The sequence below is a fragment of the Pristiophorus japonicus genome, chromosome 26, assembly GCF_044704955.1.
Source record: "Pristiophorus japonicus isolate sPriJap1 chromosome 26, sPriJap1.hap1, whole genome shotgun sequence".
Taxonomy (NCBI): domain Eukaryota; kingdom Metazoa; phylum Chordata; class Chondrichthyes; family Pristiophoridae; genus Pristiophorus; species Pristiophorus japonicus.
Window position 1 is genome coordinate 21,156,058 of NC_092002.1, and position 19,718 is coordinate 21,175,775.

Consider the following 19,718-nt stretch of genomic DNA (forward strand, 5'->3'; position numbering starts at 1 on the left):
CAGCTCCTGCAAAATTGCTCAGGAGTTTGCGGAGGTGCTGCTATGGCAACTCCGCGCCCCGCAAGTAGCGAGCCGGGCCGCCACTCAAACTCTGATGACATCATCACCGTGCGCACCGACCCCTTTGCGCCCCACGGCGGATATTGCCCTGCGAGGCTGGTGCGAGCGGGTATCAGCGCCAGCCTCACGGGTCACAAACTGGGCAGTCATCCGCTCGCGGGTGGAAGTTAAAGGAGAGGTCGCGAGCGCACCCTGTCGTCATCTTGCCGATTTTTCCAACTCACCGGTGGTCCCAAATTCTTGCCCCCTTGCATGGTCCAGGCTGCCATCGTGCAGCCCCAGCACCACGCTGCCCTGGTGGCCTAAATGGGAGGGCTTTGAAATGATCGCGCCCCATTAGTGCCGCTGTACCCGCCCCAAGTGCAGGTGGAGTGCATGAGATTGCACTCCATTTCCTCTGAGGGACAGTAAGGCCAATTCCGCGCCGGGGTGGAACTTCCTGCGCTGGGAGCAGGAAGTACCGCCCCGAGCAGGTTACCGCCCCTAATTGGGGTACAGGGCAATTTCTCGCCCTAATGTTTTGGGGCCTCTTCTGGCCTCGATCCTTTCCCCACTAGGTTGGCCTGGCGGGAAACTCACTGTGGCTTCCCACTCAGGCCGCCGACTTAAAACTAGTCCCGCTGGTGTTTTTGGGACCCAACATGGATATGTTAAAATGGACCGTGTCGGCTTTGGGTGTGTGTCCATTTGGCCTACTCAGGAGAGGGAGAAGGGCAAGGTTTGGAGGAATATTTCAGTGAACAGTCAGCTCCTGGGCGGGTAAGTAACCTGGACGATTTTAACTATCCACCCACCTAGTTTCTGCCAGGCGACTAGGGTAAAAATCAACCCCTTGAGTTGACTTTTGTCTGTCACTGCAGCTGCTTGTAAAGTGCTCATCAAAAGCTGGCCTATGGCCAATAACTAAAAACCAAGCCAGCAGCATATCTCACAAAAGCACAAACAGGACAAAAGTGGCCACATAACAAGAACGGGGTTAAAAGAGCCATGCAATCTTCACTGAAATAATCTTCCAAACCTTGCCCTTCTTCTTCCTCTCACCGCCCAAAAGTAAGTATTTTTAATATGCTTTTATCCTTCCTGAAGGTTTGTATTTTTTTGACAATGTATTGTTTCTAAACAGAAGACATTTTCAAGAATCCCTTGGGAGGAAAGCAAAGGAATTATCATCACAGCTTACCAAGAATCAGTTGTGACACACTCCCTGGTGTCTCAAATAGCAGAGTATTTGTGAAGTCCTAAACTGAAGAAAATAATTCTTTGCCATCTCTTATTTTATGTCATTCTGATCCTCTAGCTTTTCTCACACCGTCATTGTTTTCTTTTGCTTCTCAATCCACTTTCTGCGATCTTGTTCTTTCACTCTCCTCCAATCAACCTGAATCTGTCTTTTTCTCAATTTGCAGTATGAACATTTCCACTCAGCACTGTCTGATCTGGGCACTCATGTTAATCTCCAGTGCTACAATCACAAGGTAAGGTGTTCATAAATTGGCCAGTTTGATCACATCAATTATTGATTTTAAGAGTAAGAGACATGTGGTTTTATCCCTAAACACTGAAGATCCAACAGTTTTATATTATGGAGTTGCAATGGAGACATATTTATTGTAATAGTAGCATTGAAAAATATGTAATTTGCTTCTTCGCATTTGTTTTCAAAATGTTTCTTAGTCGCTCGATGGTACAGTAGGCCAATATACCTGTGACAGGACAGGTATCCCTCAACTTGTAGGTAATTTTAGGGTATTTTAATGAGCTGTTCCCTCTTGCAATGGTCTCACTGCACTTCCTTTTAGTGGTCCCCGAATCCCCTCTGAACCAGAACCAACAGTCCTGTCGTTTCTGCCCCTGCAGCATCCTCGTACCCTCCAGCACTCATACAATCCTAGTTGGTTGATGCGCACTGCATTTAATTTTTCTGCAAACTGCTCAAGATGCCAAACTTGCACTGGGCTTTGATTTTTAATTAACAAACTAGATTTATAAAACATTAAAGTAGGAAAGATACAGAATAGCATAAGCTGATGCAAAATGACAACAGCCTGATTTTTTTCAAACTACCCTCTACTCCCAACCGCAGTGAATGTAATGAGTAATGCATTGTTCTAAGGAGTGTTATGTATAGGTTCTCACTCCTGCTCTACCTCCCCTTATCACATTTTCTTCAGCTGTCAAGCAAGCATTTCCAAAGGAACTATACTGATAAGACATGGAGAAGGACTTGTGTACTCCCAAGTGTCATTTACATTGGCATTGGCAGAGACCCAGACCAGGTTAATAGCTGGAGGGAATCTGACGGACGATAATAAACAGGAGGGGAAAATACCTCCTTCAATTTGTTGTGAGCTTATTACATTTCTTGTTTTCTGCTCCCCAAACATCTCACCTTCTCCTTCAGCACTCAGGCTACCTACTGAAGTCAGGACAGTGGGATCGTTCAGCTGACTGACATGTCCAAGAACACTGTAAATGCCACTCCTTTATCAACCCACTAAGAAGCACACAAATTAGGTCTGTAGGGACTTTTCCATTAATTTACCTCCCTCTCATAGAGAAAAGCAAGTGCAAGCTCTCCCCCCCCCCCCCCCCACCTCCACCCCCCATCCCATACAGTGATACAGAGGAAACGTTGCTTAAATATTAGACAGGGGCGGTATAAATTTGCCTTTGACTGTCGAAGTCCACGGAGAAGAAAATCAGCTTGCCCTTTCGCTAGTGCCTGTTTTCGCTACCACCCAAGGAGAATTTATACCCTGGCATTCATACTGGCATCTCCAAGCTTTCATTTCAACACACAGTATTGCAGCAACTATGCTGCTCTTCATGCACGTTGCTTCAGTTTTTAAGATCAGTGGAATGTCAGGTTGTTAGTTTCTTCAGATAGGATGATATATTTGTGCACTGCGATTTTATGGTATAATGAAGTCCTTTGCAATTTTAATTTTCTCCTAACTGCAGAATAGCCAATACCTCCAAATAATGAATTATTCAGCCACAACTTCATCAGCACATAAGTACATTTTACTCTTCTGAGACAGACCTCTTTATTCTGGGGACAATAAATGGAACAAATAGCTTTAGTTTGTGTGCTTGAGTGTCACAGGAATCTACCTCTGTTAAGCTACCAACATGAAGTGTGTGCATGCAACCCGATAGGATACTTCCTCTGATCTTATTTTTTATTTTTCTTCTTTCCTCCTGGGAAAGCGTCTAAGCTCCATTGCGCGCCTCTACCAAAGATATATCTGAGATCAGCCATTTTCCACATGGGGAATCAAGCATCCCAATATGCAGCCATACTGATTCATCAAAGAACTGCACTACCATATAATGGTATTCATTATATTGTGTAGATTGTTTCCTTCACTGTTTATGATTCTTAACACTCTTCAGAGAAATGTCTGTCTACATTACCAATCTAAGATGATAAAAAGATAATGGAAATCTGAAATAAAAACAGAAAATGCTGGAAATATGCAGCATGCCTATCAGCATCTTAATTTTTTTTTAAGTAAATGTTCAGGTGTCTAATGAAGCTTTTTCACCTAAAATATTATCCTAGCTGACAGACTTACACATTCTGTTTTATTTTGACTGGCTGAGTTACTTGCCATCTTGAAGTCTAGAGGTAAAATGATAAAGATTTACAAATGTCACCAATACAGCTCTTCCCTCTAATACTGTTTCTTTTCTTTGTTTCAGAAACGGCAAATTCTGATGCAAATCAAAATTCCCCTAAGTAAGGACCTTTCTATTGGCTGTAATACTCCAGAAGAAAATTTCAGTAAATCTTTTTATAAACCATGTACACACAAGGCTGACATATATTTCTATCCTATCACACAACATCCGCATAATCCCTGTCCCTAAAGGGCTCATCTTCTACTTACATCCTTCTGTTGTTTTGAGGATGACTTTGCTTTTGAGTGACATATATTGTCTTCAGATCTTTATTTGTGACCCAAATCACAATTTAAAGTTTGTTTTCCTTCTAGGTGAAGGTAAATGCTGCAGCATCATTTTCCAGCATCATTATTTTGTCAGAATATTGTGTACGACCCTTTTTGAAGTGGCCTATTTTTCTTTTGCCTTTTATTCTAAGTGTTTAAACTTTAACCTACTGGTTGCTGTATTTTTGACCTAACTCTATTAAGTTTCTTTTATCCGGGTATATGTTAAGCATGCAATCTCCATAGGTTTAGTCACTTTTGTGAAATATTGTCTTTGTACAATCTCCACCAGTTGGGAGGTAGGGCAAGAACTAAACTGTGTGTCTTTGATAACAAAGTGACACCTCTAGCAGCCCCGTTTCCTGTTACCTGCCCACTCCTGAATTTATTTACTCCACTACTTTAGTGCAATCACCTGAGAACTGACTCAACTCATGTTGAGTATGGCCTATAGATTTTTGTTATCTGTATTTCTCCTCACACATTTACACAACTCTTTGTCCCTTATTTCCCTGTTCCTTTGCTCTCTTCCCACATTCGGGCTGAATTTGGAAAACTCATGGAATTGGAAGTTGTGGGCTCATACACAAGACTTGCCACTCTCTGGTAGTACTTGGACTAGGCTTCCAGCAATGCAAAATCTGAGTGTCAGACAGGACTGAGATTCAAACACTCATGACTTCTGAGCACTTGTGTTTTGTATGCGAAGCACATTGTAGAACTTTTATAATCCCATTGCTCTTCTGACTTTTCAGAATAAGAAACGGGGAAGGCATATTATTATTCAGGCATGTAAATGAGGCTGAGTAATACAGCTTTACCCAGCACCTGACATGGAGAACCTGCGAGTAGTTGATATAAAAAAAAACCTGTTTTCTTGTTTGATCGGGATGTTGTATATTTTGCTCAAAAAATTTGGTTTGACTACTTCTTTACTGTAAATGCTCTGTATGTAGGTTTAACAGCAATAAATCATATATGAAAGTGGTATTTGTTTATTTCTGTATTGTTATCCTTTTCCTTAAAGTGCAATCAAGTCTTGAAAATAAATTGAAATTTTCAACAAAAGAAATAATCACTTTCAAACTGTTAGTAGCAGTTTCTCCAATAATTTAGTGAATTATTTGCAGTGGAGTGTAGAACCATAAAATTAGGAAAGTCTCATATTCGATTCTACGATCTGTCAGCTGATAGGGTGCTACAACTTCTCTCAGTTCCCCCAAATATATATTTTGGGGGCCCTCTGTATACAATGACACACTCCCAAGGAAACAGGCCATGTGACCGAACAAGCCCATGCTGATGTCTAGGTTCCACACGAGCCCCCTCCCCTCTTCATCTAAGCCCATCACCATACCCTTTTATTCCCTTCTCCCTCATGTGCATATCCAGCTTCCCCTTTAAATGCATCTATGCTATTCACTTCAACTACTCCCTGTGGTAGCGAGTTCCACATTCTCACCGCTCCGGGTAAAGAAGTGTCTCCTCAATTCCTTACTGGATTTATTAGTCATTATCTTATATTTATGACCTCTAGATTTGGTCTTGCCCACAAGGAGAAAAATCTTCTCTATGTCTACCCAATCATAATCTTAAAAACCTCTATCAGGTCATTACTCAGTCTTTTCCCTTCTAAAGAAACGAGCCCCAGCCCGCTTACACGTTCCTGATAGGTATAACCTCTCAGTTCTAGTATCATTCTAGTAATATAAATTCTAGCTATATAAATGCAAGTCATTTTTTAAAATCTTTTTTTTGCACCTTCTCGAATGCCTTTCTATCCCTTTTTTAATATGGAGACTAGAACAGAAGGTTGTGGGTTCAAGTCCCACTCCAGAAATTTGAGCACAAAATCTAGACACTCCAGTGCAGTGCTGAGGGAATGCTGCACTGTCAGAGGTGCCGTCTTTCAAATGAGACGTTAAACCAAGGCACCGTCTGCCATCTCAGGTGGACGTAAACGATCCCACAGCACTATTTCGAAGGGGTGTTCTGCCCAGTGTCCTGGCCAATATTTATTCCTCAATCAACATCACTACAACAGATTATCTGGTCATTATCACGTTACTGTCTGTGGGAGCTTGCTGTGCGCACATTGGCTGCCGCATTTCCTACATTACAATAGTGACTACACTTCAAAAAGTACTTCATTGGCTGTAAATCGCTTTGGGATGTCCAGTGGCCGTGAAAGGCGCTATATAAATGTAAGTCTTTCTTTCATACCAAAACGGATTGCCTTGCACTTATCTGTATTAAACCTAATTTGCCAAGTATACACCCATTTTGCAAGTTTATTAATGTCTTTCTGCATTTTGACACAGTCCTCTATATTAACTGTACCCCCAATTTGGTGACATCGCACATTTTGAAATGATGCTTCTAATTCCCAAGTTCAAATCGTTTATGTAAATGGTGAACAACGTGGTCCCAGAGTGCTGTGCCATGAGAAAGACCAGGACATGCATTTTTGGCAGTAGCTCCTGTCTGCGGGAAAGTCATAATAATATAAAGTTGAAATTTGTACCTGTAGTGTATGTAGGCACCAGGCACCTTGTAATGACTCCATAAGGCAGGGTATGATACTTAAACTGTGTAGAACTGTAGTCCTTTATTTGCAGCTCCTGAGTGAGGACAACAAGTTGTGAGTTCCTTTTTATACTGGGTTACCTGCAGTGTCTCCAGCAACAGCACCCTCTGGTGTACAGGTAAGGGGTGTACAATGTTGCACAACAGTGTTACAGACATCACACAGTAAACAGACATGCATACACAACAGTACCCAGGGTTGTTAGGTAGTTCTAAATGGCAGTAACTTTGAAGGGTTTCGTAAGAAGGTTCATTTGACAGTTTAAAAGCCATCTCTACACCACTTGCCTTTGTTTTACTTTCTGCTGACGTTTACAGTCTCGTGACCCTTTGCTATTTTTGGTCTCCACTATCATTACTGGCACAGATGGGTTTCCCAATGGGAATCCCCTTATCTGATGTGTTTCGAAGAGGAGGATCCATGGAAAGATGCTGGTAGGTGCACGTCTATATCTGCACATATTGGGCCCAAGTTTCCACAGGATAAAAAACGGGCGCCCCTCCGAGCTGGGCGCCCGTTTTTCGCGCCTAAAACGGCGCCTAAAAAAAAACTCGCAATTCTGGAGCGTTCTGCAGCTCCTTGTCTGCCTGGCGCGGCGCCCAGGGGGGCGGAGCCTACACTCGCGCCGATTTTGTAAGTGGGAGGGGGCAGGTACTATTTAAATTAGTTTTTTTTCCTGCCGGCAACGCTGCGCGTGCGCGTTGGAGCGTTCGCGCATGCTCAGTGTGAAAAAAACATTGGCACTCAGCCATTTTTGTAGTTCTTTGTAGCTGTTTAATTTTTGAACATTTTTTTAATAAAAGCACATTAGCATGTGCAGCCTTCTCACTGTCTCCTTCCCCCCTCCCCCCCCGCGGGAACGAAGCGGCTGTTCCCTCCCCCCCCCTCCCCTCCACGGGAACGAAGCGGCTGTTTAATTCCCCCCCCCTCCCCTCCGCAGGAACGAAGCGGCTGTTTAATTCCCCCCCCCTTCCCTCCACGGGAACGAAGCGGCTGTTTAATTCCCCCCCCTCCCCTCCGCAGGAACGAAGCGGCTGTTTAATTCCCCCCCCCTCCCCTCCGCAGGAACGAAGCGGCTGTTTAATTCCCCCCCCTCCCCTCCGCAGGAACGAAGCGGCTGTTTAATTCCCCCCCCCTCCCCTCCGCAGGAACGAAGCGGCTGTTTAATTCCCCCCCTCCCCTCCGCAGGAACGAAGCGGCTGTTTAATTCCCCCCCCCTCCCCTCCGCAGGAACGAAACGGCTGTTTAATTCCCCCCCCTCCCCTCCGCAGGAACGAAGCGGCTGTTTAATTCCCCCCCCTCCCCTCCGCAGGAACGAAGCGGCTGTTTAATTCCCCCCCCTCCCCTCCGCAGGAACGAAGCGGCTGTTTAATTCCCCCCCCCCTCCCCTCCGCAGGAACGAAGCGGCTGTTTAATTCCCCCCCCCTCCCCTCCGCAGGAACGAAGCGGCTGTTTAATTCCCCCCCCCTCCCCTCCGCAGGAACGAAGCGGCTGTTTAATTCCCCCCCCCTCCCCTCCGCAGGAACGAAACGGCTGTTTAATTCCCCCCCCTCCCCTCCGCAGGAACGAAGCGGCTGTTTAATTCCCTCCCCCCCCTCCTCCCCTCCGCAGGAACGAAGCGGCTGTTTAATTCCCTCCCCCCCCTCCTCCCCTCCGCAGGAACGAAGCGGCTGTTTAATTCCCTCCCCCCCCCCTCCCCTCCGCAGGAACGAAGCGGCTGTTTAATTCCCTCCCCCCCCTCCTCCCCTCCGCAGGAACGAAGCGGCTGTTTAATTCCCTCCCCCCCCTCCTCCCCTCCGCAGGAACGAAGCGGCTGTTTAATTCCCCCCCCTCCCCTCCGCAGGAACGAAACGGCTGTTTAATTCCCTCCCCCCCCTCCTCCCCTCCACGGGAACGAAGCGGCTGTTTAATTCTCCCCCTCCCCTCCACGGGAACGAAGCGGCTGTTTAATTCCCCCCACCCCCCTCCACGGGAACGAAGCGGCTGTTTAATTCTCCCCCTCCCCTCCACGGGAACGAAGCGGCTGTTTAATTCTCCCCCTCCCCTCCACGGGAACGAAGCGGCTGTTTAATTCTCCCCCTCCCCTCCACGGGAACGAAGCGGCTGTTTAATTCTCCCCCTCCCCTCCACGGGAACGAAGCGGCTGTTCCCTTCTCCCCCCCCCCCCCCCCCTTTGCTCCATTCTACTTTAGTTTGGCGTACTTTTTCACTGTGGAAACTTTCAAATCAGGCGTCAGTGGCCGGACACGCCCCCTTTTGAAGAGAAAATTCTGTTCCAAAGTAGAACTGTTCTACCTGACTAGAACTGCAGAAAAAAAAATGTGGAGAATTGCGATTTCTAAGATAGTCCGTTCTCCACCAGTTGCTCCTAAAAATCAGGCGCAAATCATGTGGAAACTTGGGCCCATTAAATTAGTGAATGTGAACATTCCCATTTCAAAGGTTGTTGGACTGGCAGACCTAATGGTACCACTGAGCTATGTGAATACTTGACTAAATGTAATATGGATTTTCTTCAGAGGCACCTCATGTTTTCAGTGGTACCTGAACTAAATGAAAGAGGGTATGCCACAGTGATCGTCGACCAACCACACCTGGTTGGCTGTCTCTGCGAAACATATTTTCAACCACTGTCAAGCCTACCTGGCAACAACAGTCGGTAACTGTACTCAGAGTCCAGGTCAACAAGCACACAGATGCACAGCTATACTACTTTCTTGTAAAACAGCTGCAGCTGCCATGCAACATAGGTGTGGCACAGTCGTTGACAGTAATGGCTAACTGTGAACTCGGGCTTGCCTGCATCTCCTTCTGTGCATGCTGCAATGCAGATTAATGGGGATTTTGCCGTTGAGTGGCATAGAAAGAAACCTTCCTTGCAAATAATTATCTCATGTATCACGCATTCATTTCAGCAGCCATTTTACAGGAATTGGGTGCTGGGCTGTTCCATCACTTACCTGCAAACTTGTGTCTGCTTATTGGGTTTTTTCCCCCTTCAGTTTTGGTATCACTTTGTAGAGCCTCTCCTATTTCTCCCTTAGCAAAGGCTGCCAATGGATTGAGATGTCTTCCAAATGGTGTAAGGCTCTTTATCCCGGTATTCACCCTTTAATTTCTGCATCCAAATATCTGCTCTCACAATTAGTGTGTTCCTTGTAGTTGTTGGCTGAGGCAGGAATGTTTAATAGGACCCAGGAGAACTCCAATACAAAAGCAAAAATAAAGCAGATGCTGGAAATCTCACATACTCAGGTCAGGCAGCATCTGTGGAGACAGAAACAGTTCAGGTCGATGAACTTTCATTCAGGTCTATGAATAGTGACAAGGGAACCTTTATGTACAACTAAACAGACAAACACTCACATTCTTGGAAAGACAGCACCTTGCACAGCACTCCCTCAGTATTGCGCTGAAATGTCAGCCTAAATTATGTGTTTAAGTCGCGGCATGAAGGGTGCTTGAACCCACAACCTTCTGACTCCGAGGTGAGAGCTGAACCAAGCTGATATTGACTCAGAGTATGCTAAAGATTGGATTGTCATCTTTTGCCAAGTCCATAATTGGGGAGGGAATGGAATTGGGGCAGAGCGGGAGGTGAGGTCATAGTTGGATTTCTGAAATTTTTTTTGTTGTTGACGAAAGTCTATTGAAAACTGTAATAACTTATGCCTCCACATTATGGCCCCAAGTTTCCACATGATTTGCTCCTGATTTTTAGGAGCAACTGGTGGAGAACGGACTATCTTAGAAATCACAATTCTCCACATTTTTTTTTCTGCAGTCCTAGTCAGTTAGAACAGTTTCACTTTGGAACAGAATTTTTTCTTCAAAAGGGGGCGTGTCCGGCCACTGACGCCTGATTTCAAAGTTTCCACAGTGAAAACGTACTCCAAACTAACTTAGAATAGAGAAAGTAAAGATTTTTGTAGAACTGAAAAAACCTTGTCTACACATTAAAAAATCATGCGCAGGTTACAAATTAGGCGTCCGGAACGAGGTGGGGGGGGGGTGTTGGGGTGAAGGGAAGTCATTAAATTCTACAATAAATCCTTATTTATACTTCTACAAATATTATACAAATAAATCCAACCTGAATAAACATTTATAAGCAAAGAAAAGATTAAATAAACCATCTTCCTACCTGTGTGAAAGTGCTTCAGGCAGGTTCAGTCAGCTCAGCGGTGTGGCGTCGTTCCCGCGAACGGGAGGGAGGGGAGGGGCAGTCGGGCAGTAAGCAGGCATTTGTGCAGCCTTCCACTTGAGGTGGAAGCCTTAAGGTCAGCTCAGCGGTGTGGTGTCGTTCCCGCGAACGGGAGGGAGGGAGGGAGGGGCAGTAAGCAGGCATTTGTGCAGCCTTCCACTTTAGGTGGAAGCCTTAAAGTCAGTTCAGCGGTGCAGTGTCGTTCCCGCGAACGGGAGGGCCCGACCGACCGCAGCGGGGGGGGAGGCAGGGAGGAGGAGGCAGCCGTTCCCGACGGCGGGGGGGGGGAAGGCCGTCGGGAAACGGCTGCCTCAACTTCTGAGGCTTCCTGCAGCCTTCTCACTGCTGCAAGAAGCCTCAGTGCTGATCATGGAAGGGCAATGTGCTTTTATTAAAAAATGTTCAAAAATTAAACAGCTACAAAGAACTACAAAAATGGCCAAGTGCCAATGTTTCCTTCACACTGCGCGTGCGCGAACGCTCCAACACGCACGCGCAGGGTTGCCGGCACGAAAAAACTAATTCAAATGGTACCCACCCCCTCCCACTTACAAAATCGGCGCGAGTGGTAGGCTCCGCCCCCTGGGTGCCGCGCCAAGCTGCCATGGAGCTGCAGGGCGCTCAAGAATAGCGCGTTTTTTTTCAGGCACCGTTTTCGGCGCGAAAAACGGGTGCCCAGCTCGGAAAGGCGCCCGTTTTGTAGCGTGTAGAAACTTGGGGCCTATAAATGTACTCATGTTAAATAGACAGAATTTATTTTTAATTTTAAATTTGATTCCTTTTGGTGTCTGATTTACATTTCAATAATGTACTCAAAAAGTGAACAGTTATGTCCAAAACTAGACACGTGGCATTCCTAGTGTGCTGTGGCTCAGTGGGTAGCACTCTCCTTTGAGTCAGAAGGCCTGTGGGTTCAATTCCCACTCCAGAGACTTGAGCACAAAATCCAATTTCGGATGAGACGTTAAAATGTTTATAATTCTACATTTCTAGGAGGATACATGAAGCACAATACCAACATATTCAGGGATCCCAATTACCCAGTGTTGAAACTGGAGTCTTACAGGAATCATGGGAAAAAATACATATATATCTATTCATTTTTTTAAATGAACTTGATTGTAGAATTGTAGCTTCCTATATCTTCTCTTTCTCAGGTGGATGTAATAAATCCCACAGCTCTATTTCAAAAAAGATAAGTTCTCCCACTCCTAGGCCACCATTTATCCCTCAACAAACAGCACTAAAACAGATTATCTGGTCATTATTGCATTGCTGTTTGTGGGAGCTTTCTGTGCACATGTTGGGTTGCTGTGTTTCCTACATTACAAGTGACTACACTTCAAAAAATACACTGAAAGTTAACATGTAGGTACAGCAAGCAATTAAAAAAGCAAATGATATGTTGGCCTTTATTATAAGAGGATTTGAGTATGAGTAAATACGTCTTACTGCAATTATATAGAAACATAGAAAATAGGTGCAGGAGTAGGCCATTCGAGCCCGAGGGACCTGGTGAGACCGCACCTGGAATATTGTGTACAGTTTTGGTCTCCTTGCCATTGAGGGAGTGCAACTAAGGTTCACCAGATGGATTCCTGGGATGGGGGATTGTCCCGCGAAGAGAGATTGAGACTAGGCCTATATTCTCTAGAGTTTAGAAGAATGAGAGTTATCTCATTGAAACATAAAAAATTCTTACAGGGTAGATGCAGAGATGCAGCCCTGGCTGGCGAGTCTAGAACCAGGGGGCACAGTCTCAGAATAAGGGGTAGCCCATTTAGGACTGAGATGAGGAGAAATTTCTTCACTCAGAGGATGGTGAATCTTTGGAATTCTCTACCCCAGAGGGCTGTGGAGGCTCAGTTGTTGAGTATATTCAAGTCAGAGATTGATAGATTTTTGGATATTAAGGGAATCAAGGGATATGGGGACAGTGCAGGAAAGTGGATTTGAGGTCGAAGATCAGCCATAATCTCAGTGAATGGCAGAGCAGTTCGAGCGGCTCCTGCTCCTACTTCTTATGTTCTTATGTACTTCATTGGACATAAAGCATTTTGTTTGGGACGTCTAGTGGTTGTGAAAGGTGCTGTAGAAATGCACGTCTTTCTTTCTTCTTTTCTGCTATTGGAGATTCAGTATTGATTAATCCTGATTACTGAATAATAACAAAATTATATATTTTGTTTGACAAAAAAATGCACTGAACAAGCAAGAATTGCACTGAGTTTTGGTGGGAAAAACATGACCATATTACCTCTACATCAAAACTCTCAGATTATGGAACCTTGGCATAATCAAATAAAATCTATAAACATCTTCTAGTTTGATGTAAGCCCATCAGTCCCACAGAGAAGCGGAGTTATTACAATCATTTACTGTCATGTATGTACATGCTGTTTGTAGCCACCAGATGGTGTCATTGTTGGAGGCCGCTGAGCAGCATGCACATGGTGTTGCTCGGGTATAAAAGGCCAGCCATGTTGTGAGTCAGGCACTTTGGGCCTAAATAAAGCACATGCAAGGCTGTACCTTGCTTAGTTAAACAATACTCAGTTTGAACCTTTATTGCAAGACAGAGATCGATAGATTTTTGGATATTAAGGGAATCAAGGGATATGGGGACAGTGCAGGAAAGTGGAATCGAGGTTGAAGATCAGCCATGATCTCAGTGAATGACGGAGCAGGCTCGAGGGGCTCCTGCTCCTATTTCTTACGATTTTATGTACATTGCACATAAAGCGCTTTGTTTGGGACGTCTAGTGGTCGTGATAGGTGCTGTAAAAATGCACGTCTTTCTTTCTTCTTTTCTGCTATTGAAGATTCAGTATTGATTAATCCTGATTACTGAATAATAACAAAATTATATATTTTGTTTGACAAAAAAATGCAATGAACAAGCAAGAATTGCACTGACAGTTTTGGTAGGAAAAACACGACCATATTACCTCTACATCCAAACTCTCGGTTTATGGAACCTTGGCATAACCAAATAAAATCTAAAAAAACATCTTCTAGTTTGATGTAAGCCCATCAGTCGCAGAGAAGCGGAGTTATTGCAATTATTTACATTCAGTTGCCTCTCCTGTAATGGCGGCCACCACAGGAAAATGGCGGCTTGGCGGGTCACATGCCTCCTGTCAATCAGCAGTGGCAGCGCGGTGATTGGTCGGAGGGGGAAAAGGCACCGCGGCGATTGGTCGGAGGGGGCAGGAAGGCGGGATTTGCGGGTCGTTTCCGGTTGGCGGGCTTTTCGGAGGCGGCTGTCCGTCGGCGGCAGAGCTCGGTCCTGAGACAGGTCGGAGAGCGAGTGTGTGAGGGCGGTGGCACAGCGAGAAGTAACCCTAATTTTTGTGGCTAATTGCCCCCATTTTGTGGTTCTTTCTGGGGCTGATTGCCCCCCCCATGTTTGGGTCTACTGTGGCTTTTTGTGAGGGTGGCTGCCCCCAATGTTTGGGTCGACCGTGGTTCTTTCTGGGGCTGATTGTCGTCGCCCCCACCCCACCCTTATTTTGTGGCTTTTTCTGGGAGATGCTTATTGTCATCTTTTGCCCAAACCCTGCTGGGGTGGGGCCGTGTTTTAAATTAAAAATGCTGTGTGGTTGCACATTGCATCTCCACTCGGATGCTAAACGAGTCTCGTGCGCACAACATTCTTGGTTATATGTATCAATTGGAAAAAGGGAGTTTTGCTGTCTGGTTTCCAATTGACAAAAAAAGGTCAGCCACCCAAGAAACTGGGCTGTAAGGTTGAAAATGTACAGGAGGAGGCTAGCTTAAACTGAGTGCACAATGGCTGCCAGGATGAAGCTGTTCTATATAATGTCCTCATCCAAAGCAGTTGGGTCTACTTGGCATCCTGTTTTAACTATCTCTTGTATCCCCGAGCTTCCAGTTGCCTGTCACTTCAATTCCCCACTCCACTCCACTCCACTCTAACCTCTTAGTCCTCAGTCTCCTACACTATTCCAATGCAGCTCAATGTAAGCTTAAGGAACGGCACCTCATCTTTCGATTAGGCACTTTACAGCCTTCTGGACTCAACATGACGTTTAATAATTTCAGTGCTATTTTTTTCAGATGGCAGCTGTTGATGATTTGGCTATTCCCATTTACATCTCGTCTTGATCCATCTTTTCTTTCTTTACTTGTCCCATTACCATCTCCTTTTGCGTTGTACTATCCTCCCTTTTGTCATTCAATCACTCCTGCCTTCCACCTGATCACAGACCTTCCCCTTTGTCCTTTCCCCCCTATCCCTACCCCTGCACTTGCTTAGAATCTGTTACATCTCTAACTTCCAGTTTGGACGAAAGGTCATCAACCTGAAACGTTAATTCAGTTTCTCCACAAATGCTGAGCATTTCCAGCATTTTTCTGGGTCGTCACTCATCTTCCACTTGTGGAGCAGGTGACCACATCATTAATTCCCTGTGCAGATTCGGCTGAGCGCTGTCCACTGACTTCAAGAGAGGTCGAAGCCAGGGACCTCTCTTGGGTCAGTCATGAGGTGTTGGTTCATTAGGCCCAAGTTTCCACATGATTTGCACCTGATTTTTAGGAGCAACTGGTGGAGAACGGACTATCTTAGAAATCGCAATTCTCCACATTTTTCTTTCTGCAGTTCTAGTCAGGTAGAACAGTTCTACTTTGGAACAGAATTTTTTCTTCAAAAGGGGGCGTGTCCGGTCACTGACGCCTGATTTCAAAGTTTCCACAGTGAAAACGTACTCCAAACTAAAGTAGAATGGAGCAAGTGAAGAGTTTTGTAGAACTGAAAAAACCTGTTCTACTCATTAAAAAATCAGGCGCAGGTTACAAATTAGGTGTCCAAAACGAGGTGGGGGGAGGGGGGTGGAAGGGAACTCATTAAATTCTACAATAAATCATTATCTATACTTCTACAAATATTATACAAATAAATCCAACCTGAATAAACATTTATAAGCAAAGAAAAGATTAAATAAACCATCTTCCTACCTGTGTGAAAGTGCTTCAGGCACGGAGAATTCTGCAGTCAGCCTGAGGCGCCCGTTCTTTCCCGCGGGGGGGGGGGGGCGCCCGTTCTTCCCGTGGGGGTAGGAGGTGCCTGATCTTCCCGCGGGGGGGGGGGGGGGGGTGGTAGGAGGCGCCCGTTCTTCCCACGGGGGGGCGGGGGGGGAAGGAGACAGTGAGAAGGCTGCAGTGAGATGTGCTGATGGCAATGTGCTTTTATTAAAAAAAATGTTCAAAAATTAAACAGCTACAAAGAACTACAAAAATGGGCGAGTGCCAATGTTTTTTTTCACACTGAGCATGCGCGAACGCTCCAACGTGCACGCGCAGCGTTGCCGGCAGGAAAAAACTAATTTAAATAGTACCCGCCCCCTCCCACTTACAAAATCGGCGCGAGTGTAGGCTCCGCCCCCCTGGGCGCCGCGCCAGGCAGGCAAGGAGCTGCAGAACGCTCCAGAATCGCGATTTTTTTTTTAGGCACGAAAAACGGGCGCCCAGCTCGGAGGGGCGCCCGTTTTTTATTGTGTGGAAACTTGGGCCCTTTATGTTGCATGTAGCCCACAATTCCGTCCATCTGGATAGTATTTCCCACTGAACTTGCACTTCTTGCTCTGATGTCTGCTCATTGACAGCTTGCCTTGTATCCGAGTTGTCCAGTATGTTGGCCGCTAGCCACATGCAGCTAATTAGAAATCCAGATGTGGCTACCTAGCATTTATGATTAGTATTTATTCAATAGGCTCTCTATACATCTATTTGCAGAGTATCTGCATGTCATTTAATCTTTTGTGCATTTGCTGGTGAAATTTGTGTGTTGAAAAGCATTGTGTGAGTGTTGCTATTTGTTTAGTGCTTTACTTTCTTGGTTACTAAATCATGGTAGGCATTGAGTAAATATGCACATGTGAAGTGCATTTACCTGTATTATGTGAGTGTATGTAAGGTATTTTCTGCTAAAATTAGTGCAAGTCGCTAAAATGGTGTTGCCGTAGTCCACTTTTTAATCAGACAACACTACCTTACATTGTACTGCATCACAAGTGTGAACTCTGGTCCTACCAGCCTGGCATTGTGTGTTGCAAGCATGTTTTGCAGCTAGTCTATCCTCTAGATTGCTGTTTAAAAGATAAGAGTTAAAGTATGGATTATCAGTACATTTGTTCTGATTTTTTTTAAGTTAATGTCTGAACAGATGGTCACTGGTCTGTAAATGACTCCGGTGATTACAGAGACAGTTGTATTTTAAAATTTTTGGTCCAATGATTGAGTTTACAATATTGTGGTCAGTGGCCAAGTGAAGAGCCAACTATAATTAGAGCGAGTGGGTATGGTGCAGCATCCTTTGATTATGAAAATGTATTTTTAAATTGTTCAATTTAAATTGCTACTGCAATTTTGAATTAAAAGCCTTGATTTTTTTTTAAATTGCTGGTTTCTGAGCAATAACAAATCACTTGCCCCGCTGTTAATTGGAGTAGTATGCAAAATGGAATTGTCATGTGCATGGTCGATGATATATTATTTAGGCAGTGTGGGAGGATCTTCAGATTGCAACCAATATCGACTGTACCTCAGCCAGGAGTGTTTAATGCTAACCCAGATTTTTTTTTAAGAGGAGTATGTGCCTTCTGCAGCACCTACATATGTGATGTGTGTGTATGTAACACCCCTAACAGTTGTTGCAAGATCTAGTATACAGTTTTCACTGCATTTCATTGCCTTGCTGCTGTTTAGAACATTTTTATGTGTGGTGACTAGGCAAAGAAAATTGCAGGTGAAACTCATCAATCTGACCAATATGCCTTTTATAATCTATTTGCTAATTGTAACTGATAATGTGCTTACTCATACTGCGTTATTTCTGACACCCCCAGTAGACGCAGCAGACATGAAAAGAACTGAACTACATTCATATCATTGTTTTAGATTTAATTGGATTTTAAAAAGAACATTGTTTGTCGCTGCAAACTGTTTTTCATTGGCAAACCTGATTTTAAATCCAGATGAAACTGGTGACTGAAATAGCATCAGTTTTGAACCTCATTCAGATTGATTGGAATGCAAAACTAAGAAAATCTCACTTGTGTTTTATCTGATATCAACCAATTTTGTCTAAGAGTTGTTCCTGTGTGAACCACATCCAGACAAGTAATCTCATATGACAGTTGAAAGGTTAAAGAGTTATCTTTATGGAGAATTGTGCATTGGTGACTTGCCAGGTAATCCTAAATGTACAAACTGAAACTATCTACAATTTCATTATCAGTTGTCCCATGTTATGTCATGTTATTTCATTCCGAGCTATCTGTATCTGAGTGATCTTTAATTCAACAGTAGCTGGTCTTAGATCTGTACTTGCCCTTTAACTGACATGCACAAAGTTACTTGTTAGATACTGTTTGACTTGGAGGCAGTTTGTTAGTGGTACTAGGTGTTACTGGATTGCTTGTTCCCACATTCTAACAGCTGACTTGAGAAATTGCCTGAGAGCAGGGGCCACGTTCACCCGTGTGGAAAAGGGAGGCCTAAACATTGGGAGTTATTTACATGATATTGAATCTTTCTGCCTTCCTCGTCATGCAGCACCTATACTTGAGGTAATTTGCCTCTACCAGTTGTCCTCTTTCGCTGCCCGTACTCCAGAGGTGGCTGTGCTCACCTTAACGATCTTCCTATGACGTCGTGAATGGGTTCAGCCATATTATGTGGCAGATCAAACAATATTTTCTATTGTTGTGGGCAGTTCCTCTCTGCTGGGACAAAAACTAATTGTAATATCAAGTTTTTTAATTAAGAAAACTTGTGAAATTTCAGAACCATGAGTGCACGGGATACTCCAAAGGAAAGAAGAAGAACCCTTCGATTGGCTGCGTCACTTTCACGAAATGTATCTTATTCACCATCAGTGCAAAATGAAAACCCAATGGAATGCACACCGACTATTATTGCAGGCCTAGAACCAGCGCATTCCACAGGGCAGTCTACTTCTGGAATGGACCTGGACCGCAATGCAACTGCTCCTGCCACATTGCAGCTCCAAACTGAGAAATCAGAGAGTGGGGCCAGTGTGCAGATGCAGGTGGATTCACTCAACGCAGGTACAGTATATGGCCAGGAGAATACAAGTTTTAGTAATAAAGAGGTTATAGTATAGAATTTACAGCACAGAAACCAGCCATTAAGGCCAACAGTTCTGTACCAGTGTTTATGCTCCACACAAGCCTTCTCTCATCCAACTTCATCTATCAACAGATCCCTCTATTCCATTCTCCCTCTTGTACTCTTTCCCCGCCCCCCCAAACAATGCTGGGGCTTAAAGGGTTAAATTATGCTAGCTGGGTTGCATAAACCTGGCTAGTTTTCCCTTGATTTGGCATGGGGTGAGGAGACTTAATTTTGTTGTTCACATGTAAATGGCATCTAATAAACATGTGCTAACGGTGATTCCTCTACAATGTTTTCCCTTTTCCTGCTCGTGGAGAATATCTGGATAGCAACTCCCATAGCAGCATTTTTTACAATAATTGCTTACCTTGCGAGGATTATCAGCTGTAAAGCTGTGTCACACCATTTTGCTGTGTAGTTTGTCAGTGTATCCCTCAGCCACAATACTGCTTGAGATTGTGACCCTTGAGAAAAGTTAATAACCACATAATGTGGCTTAACCTGGGCTTTAGGAACCCGATTAGCCGAAGTGCACTTCCACATTAAAAAGTCATTATCTTGAAACATGTATTCAGTCAGGGCTTCTTGACTCTCGTGGCGCATTAAAAATATAACTACAGTAATTCTAGTGATTGGGAATTTCTGAGTAACGGCAGTTCAAGATGCAGCAGCTGCTGTAGTGTTGGCTGCAACCAGTTTTCAGTTTCTTAAAATGAGCCTAAATGCTTTTATGCTGGTGTTTAAATCTGCACTG

General features: G+C 44.5%; 3 protein-coding genes across 5 annotated transcripts in view; 2 read left to right on the plus strand and 1 right to left on the minus strand.

Annotated features, from left to right (window-relative positions):
• Positions 1-5,001, plus strand: part of rnaset2l (ribonuclease T2, like) — a 44,947-nt gene extending 39,946 nt beyond the window's left edge. For all 3 annotated transcript variants that reach the window (XM_070867924.1, XM_070867926.1, XM_070867925.1), the window contains 2 exons: positions 1,467-1,535; positions 3,766-5,001. In XM_070867924.1, coding sequence (XP_070724025.1) covers positions 1,467-1,535; positions 3,766-3,933 — 237 coding nt within the window. In that variant the 3' untranslated portion in view covers positions 3,934-5,001. The remainder of the gene's footprint in view (positions 1-1,466; positions 1,536-3,765) is intronic.
• LOC139239236 (synaptosomal-associated protein 25) overlaps positions 1-13,875 on the minus strand; it is a 539,314-nt gene extending 525,439 nt beyond the window's left edge. The window contains exons 1-3 of the mRNA XM_070867927.1: positions 13,753-13,875; positions 9,561-9,867; positions 6,538-6,634 (exon numbers count right to left, since the gene is read on the minus strand). The gene's annotated coding sequence lies outside the window, so the exon portion shown is untranslated. The remainder of the gene's footprint in view (positions 1-6,537; positions 6,635-9,560; positions 9,868-13,752) is intronic.
• Positions 13,876-14,055: 180 nt separating this feature from the next.
• The window catches only part of LOC139239237 (adenosine deaminase domain-containing protein 1-like), a 101,716-nt gene continuing 96,053 nt past the window's right edge, over positions 14,056-19,718 (plus strand). Inside the window, exons 1-2 of the mRNA XM_070867928.1 lie at positions 14,056-14,118; positions 18,614-18,897. Of these exons, the coding sequence (XP_070724029.1) occupies positions 18,618-18,897 (280 nt within the window). The 5' untranslated portion in view covers positions 14,056-14,118; positions 18,614-18,617. The remainder of the gene's footprint in view (positions 14,119-18,613; positions 18,898-19,718) is intronic.